The sequence below is a fragment of the Gambusia affinis genome, linkage group LG02, assembly GCF_019740435.1.
Source record: "Gambusia affinis linkage group LG02, SWU_Gaff_1.0, whole genome shotgun sequence".
NCBI classification, from domain to species: Eukaryota; Metazoa; Chordata; class Actinopteri; order Cyprinodontiformes; family Poeciliidae; genus Gambusia; species Gambusia affinis.
Window position 1 is genome coordinate 13,621,230 of NC_057869.1, and position 15,316 is coordinate 13,636,545.

Here is a 15,316-nt window from a genome sequence, read left to right on the forward strand (position 1 = left end):
TCTCTCACACGTGTATGCGTGCACTCACACACTCACACAGTTCATAGATGGATCAACGTAGTGGAGGAGAGGGCAAGCTGTGTGGCTTCTGTTTCATCCTGACTCTTGGGGCTCTACAGATTGATTTCTCCTTGCACAAAGTCATTTCCTTGGTAGTTATTATCACACTGCACATATTGCACTAGACAGTGTTATTCGGTGGTACCAAACACAGACTCATGGCCATTCTGGCACCTTTTCTTTCCCAACCCCTGACCTTGAATTAGCATTTTTTGTTGCAAGAGGAATTTTTCTCTCTCTCTTGTCAAGTCAGCAGTCTTCCCCATGATTATGTTGCCCAGTGACCAAGAGTGCTCAAAGCGGACTCAGTTTGCACTTAAAGCTGACGCCTGCCGGACACGTCTGCTTAATTGAACATGTTTACAGGCGGGTATTTGTACTCAGTGTCACACAGTAAGATGCTTGGCAGGAAACTGTGTTCACATCAAACTGTTTAGTATGTGCTACCAAGGTGATAAGGATGAGGCTGCCCGGGTGGAGAATAAATAGGGCTAGGCACCCAGTTCATCAAACTTGCTAGTATCCATTTGGAGTGTGGAAATTAACAAATTTGTCATGGGAAATGTATGAAATCAATATACGACTTTCCACAGAAAGTGTAAAGAATATGCACAGTGCACCTTAATGTGGAAGCCTTTTTTCTTTCTGAGATGACTTACAGAAAATGTTGGACTTTCATGCAGTATAAATTTTTTTGACATGTACAAGTAGATCAAAAACAGGCCACCTTTTTATTAGCCAAGCCATAGCCACCTCCAACTTAACCACAGTTAACCTCACAATGAATTGTATCACTTTCAGATTTAGATTCAAAATTATTTTTCTTTCATCCAAGAGCTCTGTTTATGATAGGTGATAAGACAGATATGTCCTTCTCAATAATCACTGGAAAAATCTTGATTGTCATTTTAGCAGTTCAACCCGTCATATAATTGCTGACTAGATTTTTGCCTGATTATACTGGTATTTTGTGGATTTATCTTTGGAATGAGTTCAATGTCTTTGGGGCTAAAGGGACACATAACCATCACTTTAATCTTTAGCTCTCTCCAGAGAGTTTTCAAAAATATCCAGGGTAGGAATCTGTCTAGGCTGCTCTGAAATGTCACTAGTTGCAGTCAGAGGAAACACGTTACTAAAATGATAATAAAACAAAACAACCTACTTTTAATCTTCTGCTGAGGGCAGCACTTGGTTACTCTGTAAATAGAAGTAGATTTGAATTATTTTACAAGGATTTGAACATACAAAACCAAAAATATTTTGCTGTTCAGAAAACTAAATAAAAGTTTTTCATTTTTGTACATTTTCATTTTAACCAGAAAATCCATTAGATCAACTACCTTGTTAACATTATTTTCACAACAAACATTAAAGTTTGTTTTTGTCATCAACTGCTCAGGTGCTAGTCATTCAGGTACTGTTTTGGTTTGTTTTTATTATGTCATTACCTTTAATAATTTAAATGTATTCTTTTGAATTAAGTGTTGGACTTTAGTAACTTTCTTGTTTGATTTCTTACATGAATCCAAGGAAACCTAGCTCAGCCAGTATTTCTTCTTTGATCTGCCCCCCTAGCCTACAGTCTTGTGTGAATTAAATCCCCTACATTTATATTCACACACTCAAGCCAGTGCTTGATGTTGCAGCAGTTAAAGAGCATGCATGTCACATATATGGAAAGGCCATAATAGGAAAGCAGAGTGCATGATGAAAGAACGTAAAAGCATTGGGCAATAAAGTTGTGGCTGCTTTTCAATCCCAGAGACTGCAGGGATGATGCAAAACTTACCCGTAAACATCAAAAAGATGTCAATAAATCCTTAGATGGTAACCGATACTCCACGTCTTCTGAAGTTCTGGTTTAGAAGGTGCAGCTGATTTTTAGATTCCAATGTTGTCATAATAATCCTGTCAATACGAACTGTTTCTTAGTATTGATACCAGCACAGCTGCACAATCTCTACGCCTGTATGTACAGATCCTAAAACCAACATTTAACAGTTTCTCAAGCCGACATACTTTTGTCCTGGATAAAAGACAATCAGAGGCATGAGTGACACTTATTATGTAACTGCAGGAGGTTAAAAATGAAGTATTTTTTGATTGGAACAAATGGCTCCTGGAAAATTGCGAATTGCAGCAAACATTTTTCTTTCTTTCAGAATGAGATGTTTGGTCTGTCAATTAAAAGTAAAAGAGGCATTTTTTACTTTTGCAAATCCTAAAGTAATTTGCGATGGAAGAGAAAAAATTAAGATAATGTAAAAAAAAAATGGTTGAGAAATCCAGGTAATGAGATATTTTACTGTCTGACTCTACAGGTCGCACCAATCACTGGTCAGCCATCATCGGTGCCTCCCACTCAAAGAATTATGTTCTCTGGGAATTTGGTGGCTTAGCAAGCAAAGGAGTTAAACAGGTAGCTGAGTTGGGCTCACCAGTCAAAATGGAGGAAGAGATCAGACAAAAGGTAAGAATTATATGTTTGTAGAGGAGACTGTCTTGTAAAAGTGCTAAATAAACCCTATGAGTTCACTTTTCACTGATTAGTGTCCCATCCTGTCTTATGAGTTAGTACAAGCATCTATGTTATCTTAGCTATAGATCTTCTATTTAAACTTAAATAGAAGATTTTAAGATTATCTTATATATTTTTAAAAGTTTACATGGTCTTGTCCCATCGTATCTCTCTGAGCTGCTTAACCCCTACTCTCCAGCTGATCAGCTGCTCTTAGGGGTACCACGGTCGAACCTGAAGCTTTTACTCTTGCAGCTCCCAAATTATGGAACGATTAGCCATGACATATAGAGGTGCCCCTTCATTGTCCAGTTTTCAAACTCATTTTAAGAAACATTTTTATTATTTGGCTTTTAACACGTGTTCAGACCTGTGCTCTTACCTCTGTTATCACATCTTATTGTTTCTATTGTTGTTTTCTGTACTTTCCACATTTTGAATGTTTATCGATTATTATCTGAACAGCACTTTGTCACAGCTATTGTTGTTTTAAAGTGCTTTATAAATACAGTAGTAGTAGTAGGATATGGATCGCTACCACCTCTTTTGGATCTGCTTTGGAGAGTAAAATATTCTACATGAAAATCAGATAAAAAAAAACTATTAAAGTGAGCCCTAAAAATTCTAAATGCTGGATTAATATTTTATAAGATAGATTTAGTATGAAATTGTGAGGTGCCATGGATTCGAAAACACACAAAAAATGTATTTGGTTTTATTAAAGATCTGGACTTCCACCTCTCATCCTTCACATACTTCTTACCCTGTCTATATTATCCCTGCTAATAGTTTGGCATATCTTTCTTTTTCCTTTTTCTTCATGAGTTACTCACATTGTCTTAAAATAAGATAGATAAGATTTTATTCTTGCTGATGCTAAAGACCTAAAGTACATAATGAAAGCACGGCAAAATCTGTGAATTTCTTGGTTGGTTTCTATTTCCCTGCTGCTGTTTATGCACTCTTTTATATTTAGCTTGAACTCTAAGCCTACATTCATTATACAAGTTACCTCTAACCTTTGAAATGAGAGTGAAATTGCAGTGGACTTACTGAAGCCATAATTTGCTGTCTGATTAATTTGGGGAATAGTTATAGGGTAACTGGGGGCACTGGTCAAAAACCTTTGCTTCAACTGGCAAAACATTAAGAACAATTTCTCATTTACAATGTTAGCCTGAAAGAACACCTAAAAGGGAAGCCAGGGGGGGAGGATACCAATGTTTGCATACATGCAAAGGACAATGTGCTCATTCTGCAAAACAATTAAATAACTCCTTGAAAAAGTAATTTAGTCCATCTTTCAAAGCAGAAAATTAAATCAAAGTGTCAAGACGTAGTATATTTTGATAAAAGTTTGAATCATTGCAGTCGCAAAACAGAAAGTCAAATGGCCAAAAAAAACCATTTAAGGATTTTCACTTTAATACGTTGGATGGAATGTATCTTGTATCTTGAGGAGGAATCTTCTGCAGTAGCTGATTTTAAAAAGTAGGTGAAAGTCCCAGTAGAGTTTTATAAATGAACAGGAGACAGTGAATGTTACAACGAGACAGCAATGAAGGTCAATTAACCTGAGCGTACAACAGTGAGTGGTGTGTTTTAAAAGGGTCACTGCTAATAAATCGGATGGGAGAATAATAGATTGTATCCAATTTTTGGATGACTCCTTTTGCAAGCGTGGGCATAAATTATGTCATCATAATTGAATAATGAAAGAGTACATATTTCAATAATGGCTCTTTTAGCTGAGAATGTAAAAGATGAGTGGTTTCTGTACAGGAAGCCAAGTTTTGCTTTGACCTTAGTTTGAAGCGTGTTAATGTGATGAAGGACAATGAACTGTGAATAAAAGTGCTTGTACTCTGTAACCGGCACAAGAAAGGTTTCATCTGTAATAGAGAAGATCGATCTTGGGGGAACCAGGCACTGATGCGATTTTCTTACATGTTGATTCTTGACTGGGGGATGCTTATTAGTAAAAGCACTAAAATTATCTTTGAACAGAGTCCACACTTCCTGACTAATTGTTCATTAAATTACATTTCCAGATGGCCAGTTGATACTTAATTATGAGAGAAAAAAAGAAATTAAACAAGTTGGTAATAACACTGGAAAGTAGTGTATTTTAGCACAAAAGGCCCTTATGAATTCCTCTACAAATATCTCCAGTGTTTGTGAACTTGTAGTAGTTCACAAACTATAAGTTTTTAAAAATTTCCATTAATGCTTAGATTGGTGTCAGAGGAATTCAATATGTTCCTACAAGAAGAAACAACCCCACAAAAAGTCAGCATGGCATTTGAATAGGTGTGAAAATTGTTTGCCCCTCCTAATTAACTTTTTTTGCATGTTTGTCACCGTTTGAAGACAATTATAGTAGTCAAAGACAACACAAGTAAACACAGAATACCGGTTTTAAATGAAGGTGTTTAATAAGAGAGAAAAAAATCCTAACATACATGGCACTGTGGTAGCTTCCCACCAGTAAATTAAGATTAATCAATAATAAATTACATTTTCATTGTCATATTACTGATTTCAAGTTCAGTGTTTCCCCTGCCTGTTCTTTTTAAATGATAAAAAAAAAGCTTTAAAGAACTTTAACCTTTTTGGAATCCGTTAACATGAGTTTTGTTGAAAACATGTTTATAGTTTCTTTACATTTGTCTAAAAATGGATAATTATATTTCCTAAAACAAGCATCTTGCATGTTCACTTTATCTACTTTTTCTGATTCAGAAAGCACAGTCCTTGTCCTTGCGGTAAGAAGACTGGGCAAAAGAGTGTCCCTGCTTTGAGCCGTGCAGCGCTGCTTAGGAAGTGCTGACACAAACAGAAAGATGACTCGCTTTGCAAAGGCGTCAAGGGGAGCAGCTAGTGATGAATGCAAAATTGATATTCATAGCCCAGCTTCTCTCCAGCCACAGGGTGCACTGATCGTTGAGTGTTCATACAAAGTTTCATTTGTAAAGCCAAGCAGGCATGCAGACCACACAAACATGCTGTCACACACCCTTACAAGCACAGCCTTTTTTTAATGCTCCCTATGTCTATGCAGAGTGTGATGGGTTTATTTTGTGTTTGGATTTGTCATCCTTTAAGACCTGGGATCAGGGTGTTCTTGGCAATTTGTCTTGCTGTGACTCCATCAGATGTGTCGTAGAAAAAAATATACATGTCCAAGGTTCAATATATTTGTAGAATTGGAGGTTTATTACATTGCGTATATAGGGACATCTATACATACATTGTCTTGAAATGTATTTGTATCATAATAGGAAGAAAAAATATTTGATTTAGCAGGATAGATTTATGATGTCTATATTATGTCGACCAAACAAAATTTTTAGACTAAGTTAATCTCATGTCTGACAATTCAGTCATTTAGTTTTATGACTTATGTGCTAAGTCATAAAACAGACAATTAATTAGAACACCTTTTTTTTCTTTTTCAGATTTCTTTATAAGAAGAATCATAAAGTGACCATTCATATTTTAAAAAATGACGCTTTTATTTGAATTGTAAGCAGAGGAAAGATTTTTTTTAAATGTCGGAAGACTTTGAAAAAAAACATGCCTACAGTTTGAGTAGGTTAGCCGTCAAAGTTAATAGGAAATACATCTATTTTTTTGAAAAGGCTTTGCAGAGTAAACAGATGTCCAATATTATTCCATTTTTCATATACAATTGCTCTTATCAGTGTAGTAGGCAGCACCGGGATGCAGCCAGAGCTCATTGTTGCCGTCCCTCGATTCATGTTTGAGGTGATTTATATATGCATTTAGTCATTACAGAAGCTCAGTGTGTCACTAATGAGAAGTTTAATGAGACTCCCTCCATGGACGAGCAACCAGGGCCAAGGCCTCAGACGGATTATGAAATCTCCTATTTCCTCTCGCAGCGTGGGGTGTTTTTCATTATTACACAGAATCCTCTAATATCATGAGCTGCACAGCTGCACTAGAGAGCACAACCAAACCTCCTCAGGTCATAGCCAAAATGGCAGATTAAAGGCAGGAAATACATATGGATGCCCGGTAATACAGCTGTGAGCCCTATGCTTTTTTTTTTCTTTCAAAGTCTGATAAAAGTTGAACTATATGTAAATACCAGAATAACATGAGGGAAATTAGTAATTCTGTTCTTTTTGTGTAGCTCAGTTAGTATTAGCCTGATTATTTTAGCCATATTTAAATAGGAGAACAACAATTAGCACAAACAGAAAACTACTAATAAAAGATTACATTGAGTATTTAACTCTGAGTAAACAGGTAGATATGTGTGTTTCAGCTTATACACGTGGAATTAATTCACATTGTTGCTCTGAAACGTAATTGTCGTGTGTTTTGCTTAATTCTAATTTTTAACATTGCTATTTCAGATAGATCTATAAATAGTTCTGAGTACATTTTTGAACAAGTTTTTTATTTTTTTTGCAGCAGCATTGCAATTCTGTACAATTATCTGCTGATTTTAAATATGACGACAAAAGAGATCTCCTCATCCACATCTCAAACTGTAACTACCTTGGTTTAGCATTCAAATGTTAAAGATCATAAAATGAAAAAATAGATTAAATGGAATACGTATGGCATGCAGCCAGGAGAAAGATGTTCTCTCTAAAAACGACATGTCAGTTTTATAAAGTTAAACTGGACAAAGCAAAACTCACTCGATCAGACAAGTACTAAAGCCAGTTATTTAAGTTCTCAGTGAAGCAATGATTCTAGGATCACAAAAAGAACAGACCCCTTGTACTGACTGTCTAGCATGAAGGTAGAGGTGTTGATTATCTTGGCTTGTTTTACACCCACAGGACAATGTTGGTGACTATAATGTTATTTTGGATTATAGATTCCAATCAGTGATAGACTAGGAGTGGAATCTAATCTAATTTATGTTTTTATGTTAAAAAGTTACATTTTTACCAGCTCTGTTTTTACAGTACAAATCTGTTGTTTTCAGGTGAATGAAAGTAGTATAAACAAAAGGCACGTTACGGAAATTCTTTCAACCTCACACTGTTTTAATACGTTTTGGTATAAAGGATTTTGCTCATAAGAGGGAAATAGTTTTCTCCCGCCTTATATAAACATCTGTTAGATGGAAACTAAGGAACTTGCACTGACTTTGAGCCATTTCATGTTCTTCAAGAGATTTCTCATTTCATCATAGTGAAATGAGAAACCTCAGTCTCTCATCACACTATTTGAAATCGACCTGCTGCTCACCTTGTTGCCATTCAGAATTTATATTTTTAACTCTCACAGTTCATTAACGTTCTTGACCAACTAATTATTTTTGCACCGCTGCTGGTTTAAGGAGAGGACTATATGCTGCATAGCCTGAAAGCATGTATGAAACATCAATGAAATTCAGTCTCTTTTATGTTACAAGAGGAAATGTGGTTCAAATAGTTCCTGAGAATACACACAAACACACACTTCTGTATTTTACATTTTTACTCTTTGGCTCATTAGTTGGTTTTTAAAAATGGCCCGGTCTTATGTTTTGAGAACTCCTAAACATTTTCTTGTTTTGACCATTTAATGCTGTTTTTTGACTTTGTTGTGAAGATTAGATGACACAGAAATTTGCCACACATAACTATTTAGTAGAAATCTTGTTGTGACTTTTTAGTTGTTATAAAAACTGGCAGATCACTGCTCTAAGCCATCAAATATCCTTACAGATAAGAACAAAAAAAATAACCACTTACTTTTATAAACAGTGCTGTCTGCTATCTTACTAGATGCCATCATCTTGTGCTCTTCCTTAATACATATAAAGAAAAAATTTCTCTACATTATCTGAATTTTATTCGTTCTTTTATTGTCTGTATAAAGTAAAAAAGAGAAGAACGTACAAAGTAGGAGAACGAGTAAGAAAAAACACAAGACCATACAAAATTTTAAATTACTTAAACATAGTTATCATGAGCACAACTATTTCCTATGCTTTTGTGGTTGATGCTGCAGAGCATCACTAAAACTATAAGAAAATAAAGTTAGGTTTAGTCCAGTGTAAAGAACATTGGAAAGTACCATCTTGACTACTTGCCGGTGCAGATGTTCAGGAATTTTACATAAGAAATAATGCAAAATGAAGCTGGCTAGCCATAGATTGAAGTTAGCTCACTGTTGTAAATATTCTCAGTGGAACACATTCACAAAACTATTTGCTCAAAATTGGTGCAAACCAGGATTACCAGGATTACCATACATGTGTCTATACAAACAAATGTATGGCCAAATCTTTATTCAAAATGTTTTCTTTGATTTCCTAATTTTTTCCCTGTTTTACCCTATTTTTAGTTACTTAGCTTTATTATGTTCCTCATACTATTTGGTAGTCAATCAAAAATATTATGACTAATCAGTGTCTGTGTAACAATAACCTCACACTTTTAGAAGGCAGTATTTATTGGATATATATTTTTTGGTCACAAACTCATGTTTGTTGCTGCAGTAAATGCTCACAGCTGAAACAGATCACAGTGCTCCACATATTAAAGGTCACAGTGCTGGAAGCATCCTATTGAGGAGTGAGGAAAATGCCCATTCATTTGAACCTAAGTTTATGCAGTGGTAATGTCATAACAAATTCTGTCAGCTTTCCAACCTAAATGACAGTTTGACAGAAATGTCTATTTGAAGACATAAATTAAAGAGTTAAATACAAGCCAGGACATAGTTTACAGACCTCCTCTTGACAACAAAGAGATGTAAATTTAGCTTCCTCTTGCAGGAAGTAAAAACTCTGTAATATACTTTTAAAACCCACTGCAACATCTGATATCTTGTATCCTTTCATTATCTTATATATGAATCACTGGCATCCATACTTGTTTTTGCCAATCACTGCTGTACACATGATAGTATATTCATAGATATAAAAATGTCATATGTCTACGCAGAGCATTGCAGAAAAAAATGCAATTTATATTATAGTACAGTGACTGGAACCAATCACCTTGTTGTGGAGCCCCCATCACATCATTATTTGTTTCACAGCACAATCCAAATGTGACCTTCCACCATAAACACATCAGGTGCTGAAATGGTAAAGAGGGAGAAAAATGAAATCCTGAATCTCCACCGTCCAACAAGTGAGGTCCTGACACATTCTCCAAACCTACAAGAACATAAGAACATTTTATTTTATTAAGTATTTTATTATTTCATTAAATAATGAAAAAATAATAATTTAGTTAATTTATTAATCAAAATTATTATTTTTTTATTTCTAAATGAGTAAGGGCTGCATACATGTATATTTTTTGTAAGAGACTGAAGCGTGGTTGAGGGACCAAACCATTTTATTTTAAGACTAAAAGTGTGATTGAAATCAAAATACACCAAATTGTACAATATCATGTGTATAGGATTATACACTATATTCAGTATGTAAAATATATTTCCAGAAAAAGTTGCACCGCATTTCAGTTTTCCTATGTTACTGATTTCTAATATTTTTTTCTCCTTTTGCCACTTGTGAGCAAGTTTCTTTTGGTCTTAGAGTTGACTTCTGGCTCATATGTGAGATGAGGGCAGTTTTTTTTTTTTCCAGAGATATTAAAAGTGAATTATATTTATTATTTCTGAGAACCACTGTCGGATGAAATCATATTACAGAAGCATCTTCATTTTTTTTATCTTAACAGAACCTTTCACTGGCTTTGAAAGTCATAAGGCTTTTGCCGTGTCCTATTAGGGATCTCTCCTCTTTTTAAATGCTTTGCTTAAAAAAAGAAGCTAAGTGTACAAAAATGAAACTAAGTTTGTATTTTATGGGTTTATGTTTGTCTTTGTGCCCAAAGACACTTAACAATTAATTTTCAAGTGTCAGAAGCAAACATTTTCATTCTTATCTTCGCTAATATTAATCTACAATAGGGTTTTGCAAGAGGCTGGAAAAGAGTTCAGTTAATGTCTAGTTGATTTTAGACTAATTTCTTCTCCTGATGGAAAGGTGTTTGTGTTGCCAGGATCTTACCTTGCTTTCTGAACACATGGAAATTAAAGTTCTTTTCTGGGCAGTTTTAGGATCATCAGTCGATGAGGACTTTTCATAAAATGACAAGTCCTCATCGACATTGTTGTAAAGCAAGAATCATAATAGAAAGAGGGAAAAAAATACTTTTAGAGCAACAGTCATGCTGAACTGGGTCATCAACAACAATTATCTTAGTTCATCTCTAATAATACCTTCTAGCCATGGACCCTGGTCTGGTTGCCTGTATGATGGTTCAGGCTGCTTGATGAATGAATCTGCCAGGGAAGACTGTAACATCCAGGCTTCTCTGCGGGGCTAAGAGTGTGACAACCATGGTTAGCAAATCAGTTCACGGCTCTCTAGAGAAGTATTCAGTGTTTGCAAACCCATCTACCTTTACCTTTAGCTACCTTTGTCATCACGCTGTCTCCCCTGCCCATTGGATGTTCTCCTTCCTATTTTTGCACAAGACTGGTCTGATTGAAGAGACTTCATCTACACAATATCTGAACTGCAGCCCATTCTGCCGAGCAGGATACGGGAATGTCAGTGGAGATTTAATTAACACCTGAAGGCTGTGTAAGCCTTTCACAGCACATGCTGATAACAGCCAGCTTGCATCCAGTTGGAATTTTGAAGCAATTTTCTATGTCTATTAATAGTGTGAAGTGTTTGCAAGGACAGACAGATCAGAGATTCTTTAGCAGAACATTGATTTCAGCATCAGAGAAGCTACTATCTCAACCTAGGAAATAGCTTTCTCAAACCGAATGGGGCTTTGGCTTGCAGGCAGAAACAACTCACATAATTGCTTCTGATTGTGCTGCAGGGATTCGTTTGACTACAATTTATTATAAAATGATATGTTCAAAATTCATTCACTGCCCACCTTTTGCTAACTAGCTACTCCATTTGGCACACTTGTTCCACTGCTTATTAACTCAAATAGTGACTCATCCAATCACGTGGCAGCGGGCCAAAGCAGTTAGGCATGTAGACGTTGTAGTATTTGCAGAAGAACAGTTCAAAAAAGAGAAAATATACAGTGAATGGCAGTTTATTGACAAAAATGACTTGCTGATGTTTGAGGTGAAGACAGGTTTGAGATGATTGAAAGGTAACAATACCTAAAAGAAACCTACTCATTATATCACAGTGTATGGAATACCTGGATTATAACAAGACTTCAATTTGTCAGACATTGAACCAGATAGGTTACCAAAATTGGAAACTGGAGACTGAAGAAATATTGCCTGGTTATGTGAGTCTCAATTTCAGCTATGACAGTCAGATGGCACGGTCAGAATTTGGCACAAAAAACAGAAAATATAGATCGGTCTTGTATCAAGCTCTAGATATAATCTAGAGTTTGTATCTATGCTCTAGATTGCTCCTGGTGATATAATGACACGGGGGACATTTTCTCCTCAGTCGTAAATCAAGTCAAGTTTATTTGTATACATTTCAGCAACAAAGCAATTCAAAGTGTTTGCATAATACAATAAACAACCAAAAAATATTATATTTCAATAAAGAGAAATACTGAAAAGTTTCAGTCCAGACTAGAATTAATCCTATCAACCAAAAGCAACTCTAAAGAAATTTGTTTTTAGCCTTGATTTAAATTAACTCAGTGTTTCAGCTGCTTTGCTGTTTTCTGGAAGTTTGTTCCAGATTACAGGAGCAGTATCAGTCCCTACACTTCAGCTCAACCAGGCGACGTCTTCTCTGATTAGGATTAACTCCAACAAAACCACAGGACCTGACAAAGTGTTGGGAACGACTCTGAGCTCATGTTTGTTTGGTTTTTTAAATATTTTTAATTTGTCCCTGCAGTTTTCTACTCTCCATGCCAGCCTCAAATCTTTCATCATCAAAATCTGCTATTGTGTTTACTTGATCATAATAGCATGTCTTTTGGGGATTTTCTAATTTCAGAAATAAAAATATCTGTACATTTGTTTAAATATGGGCTAATATCTCATTAGGGTCTTTCTGAAACCCTAGTGAATCTGTGCTGCAAACATTTCTGGTCAGGTCTAAGAGCAAAAGGCCATCCGACCAGCTAATAGAATGGAATATTTAATGAAGTGACTGTTCAGTTTATAGCTGTGCTTGCTGATAACGTTTTTATAAAATTATCCAATTTGTATTAGTAAAAAATAAAGGTGAAAGTAATCCACAATCTCTGGTTATGCCACACCGGCTTAATGTTAACATTATAAATTTAATTGTACATTTTTATTTTGTTATATTTTAACAAATTCCACAAGTGGGTGATTTTTATTTGATATCCCAAGTGTGGCTGAGGCATTCTTGCTGCTACTGTTTCATGGTTTCTTTCTCCTTCCTCATTTCAGCTCTGTCACCAGGAACCGGGAATGGCCATTAGTATAATTTTTTCACAGAGACTGGGTGAATAATATGAGCAATTTCCACAGAAATCCCCTCCCTACTTCTGCTTCAGTGACAGTCGAGCTTCACTGACATGAAAGATGCTAATATGGTTTTATTTGCAATGGGAAGCTTGCTGCTTCATCTCTTTCCTGAAGCAAGCTTCTAGAAAATTTACATTTTAATGAATTAAAATTCAGCTCTAAAAAGAAGAGACTCGACTATAGACGGAGGAAAAAGTATTAATTAATTAAAAAAATTAAATGGATGCATGTACCATCTCCGAATACAGCACCCAAGAAGTCAAACATTCATGGGAGTAGCTTTAGCTTTACAAACTCTTACACTTTTATGTTGCTTGACAATTTGCAAATTGGTTGCCTTTAATCTTTTGTTGCAATACAAACATAATGACATGGTGAAAAGCAAACTAGTAATAAAATCCTGAAAAAGCAAAGTTAGAATAATTTCTTACACTAATGGCTATTTGATGTTTAACAGTTTAATAGTAGTGAGCATAAATATGGGTGTGTGGCCATTTTTCTTTTCCACAGTGAAGACTGCTGGTAGGGGTAGCAGCTTGAGGGCTGGGTGGTGTTTTCACATTAGAATGGTTGCGACAGATCGGCTGCGATTTTCTTTTACTTCTAGGCTTTGGAAAATATAATACCATTTTTCCGATATTTTCCACCCAGAGAGTGCTCCGCAAAAAAAAAAAGAGAAATCCTCTCTGAGTCGTTAAGAAGTCATCTGAATGACATCTCAGCTGTTTTGTACTTTTGTATTATTCCATGCATGTGAAAGCACTTGGAAAGAACAATGCTGTAGGCAAGATACCAATCAAATTATTGGACTTTTCTCAGATCTCAACAAAGCATAGAGGTCAGGGGCCAGTTATGTTAGAAAAATTACAATAATGCAGTTGTATGTTGAAAAGGCATATTGGAACACAGTGGAAAGATATTTTATTTCATCTTCAGTGTCATCCTTGTGTCACCAAATGTTTCTAGCAACCAATATAGACACTATGTACATTCAAACCAGTTGCTTGGGCGCCGAGATAGTAAAAAAACCCACTCCTGTTCTATTATCCCTACAATAGTTTTAACATGCAGTTTTCCAAGTTCTAATGTCTTACCATGAACTCTGTGCTTTGCTCAGATGAGACTAAGGTTGGGCTTTGTCAGACAGTTACAAATGGATCATTATTGGATCTTCTAGAAAGACGCGTTTTCAAAACATATGACAAAATCTTTTTAGCCAGACATAAAATCAACCTTTCTCCATGGCCATGTCATCTCTCCAACCTAAATCCTATAGAAAACTTGTGGCACGAGCTGAATGGGAGAAAGTGCATGAATGAATGAATAATTCAGGATAATCTAGAGAGATTGCACAGATTAATTGTCAAAATCCCTTTCTGTGTGAGTTCAAACGTTTTGAAATGTCCTACAACCAAAGTGTGGAAAATATGGGTAAAAAATAATGAGAGCATTGTAATAATAATGTAACTTGTGATTTTTTCAAGCGCAAATATGCTTGAGTGTGTCACAGTTTTTTTTACCAAGTAAATGTATAGAAATAAAAAGGAGGATTTTTCTTATTTTATCAATTTGAAAGTTTGATGTATATTGAGGCTTTTCACACATCTTGCCACTTAACATAAGAGATGCTAACAAATCCTAAGTGCCTTTAAAATCCATGTTGCTGTTGTACAGGGGAATTACAAATTGTTGACACAGTGATAGAAAAGTTGCAGCTCATCTCCTAAATTTTGTGGTGTAAATCTGTATAAACAAACCTTATTCATATTAATCGGGGCATATGCATTTTAAACCCCTACTTGTAATTAGTGCAAAAGGGCAACATTAACCATATCAACACTTCATCTCTATCCCTAACAGTTTCTTATTTGCAATGATGTCAGTTTAAATGTAGTTTCTTGCCTAACAGGGAATTACACATGCTAAATCAAGCATCACAAATGAAGGTTCACTGCGCTTGTCAAGATGAGATGGGAATTATTCATGCAATATGAATCTGTTCCCTACAAGATGATGCCATTTCCACTGCTTGATGTGTCTTCACTAATAGATTCAAGCATATTCTGGAAATGACTCAGCTACCAAAAATCTCCTTGTGTACATGTTCAAACTATGAGAAAAGATAGATTTGTTTTTGTTTCTCAAATGTTTGAAATTGTGATGCAGTCCTATACGATTTTTTTTCTGTCTGTCCACAGTAAGCTTTGCAGTCAAATTGGCAGCATAAAGCCAGCAACTTTTATGAGAAATAAATCTAGTTTCCTTCCCTGTCTGAATATGTTTTTTGTGGTGTTTCTT

At 35.5% G+C, this 15,316-nt stretch overlaps 1 protein-coding gene across 2 annotated transcripts in view; it reads left to right on the plus strand.

The window, feature by feature from the left end:
- The window catches only part of spon1a (spondin 1a), a 48,724-nt gene that overhangs the window by 18,035 nt on the left and 15,373 nt on the right, over positions 1–15,316 (plus strand). For both annotated transcript variants that reach the window (XM_044137056.1, XM_044137065.1), the window contains one exon: positions 2,385–2,533. In XM_044137056.1, the coding sequence (XP_043992991.1) occupies positions 2,385–2,533 (149 nt within the window). The remainder of the gene's footprint in view (positions 1–2,384; positions 2,534–15,316) is intronic.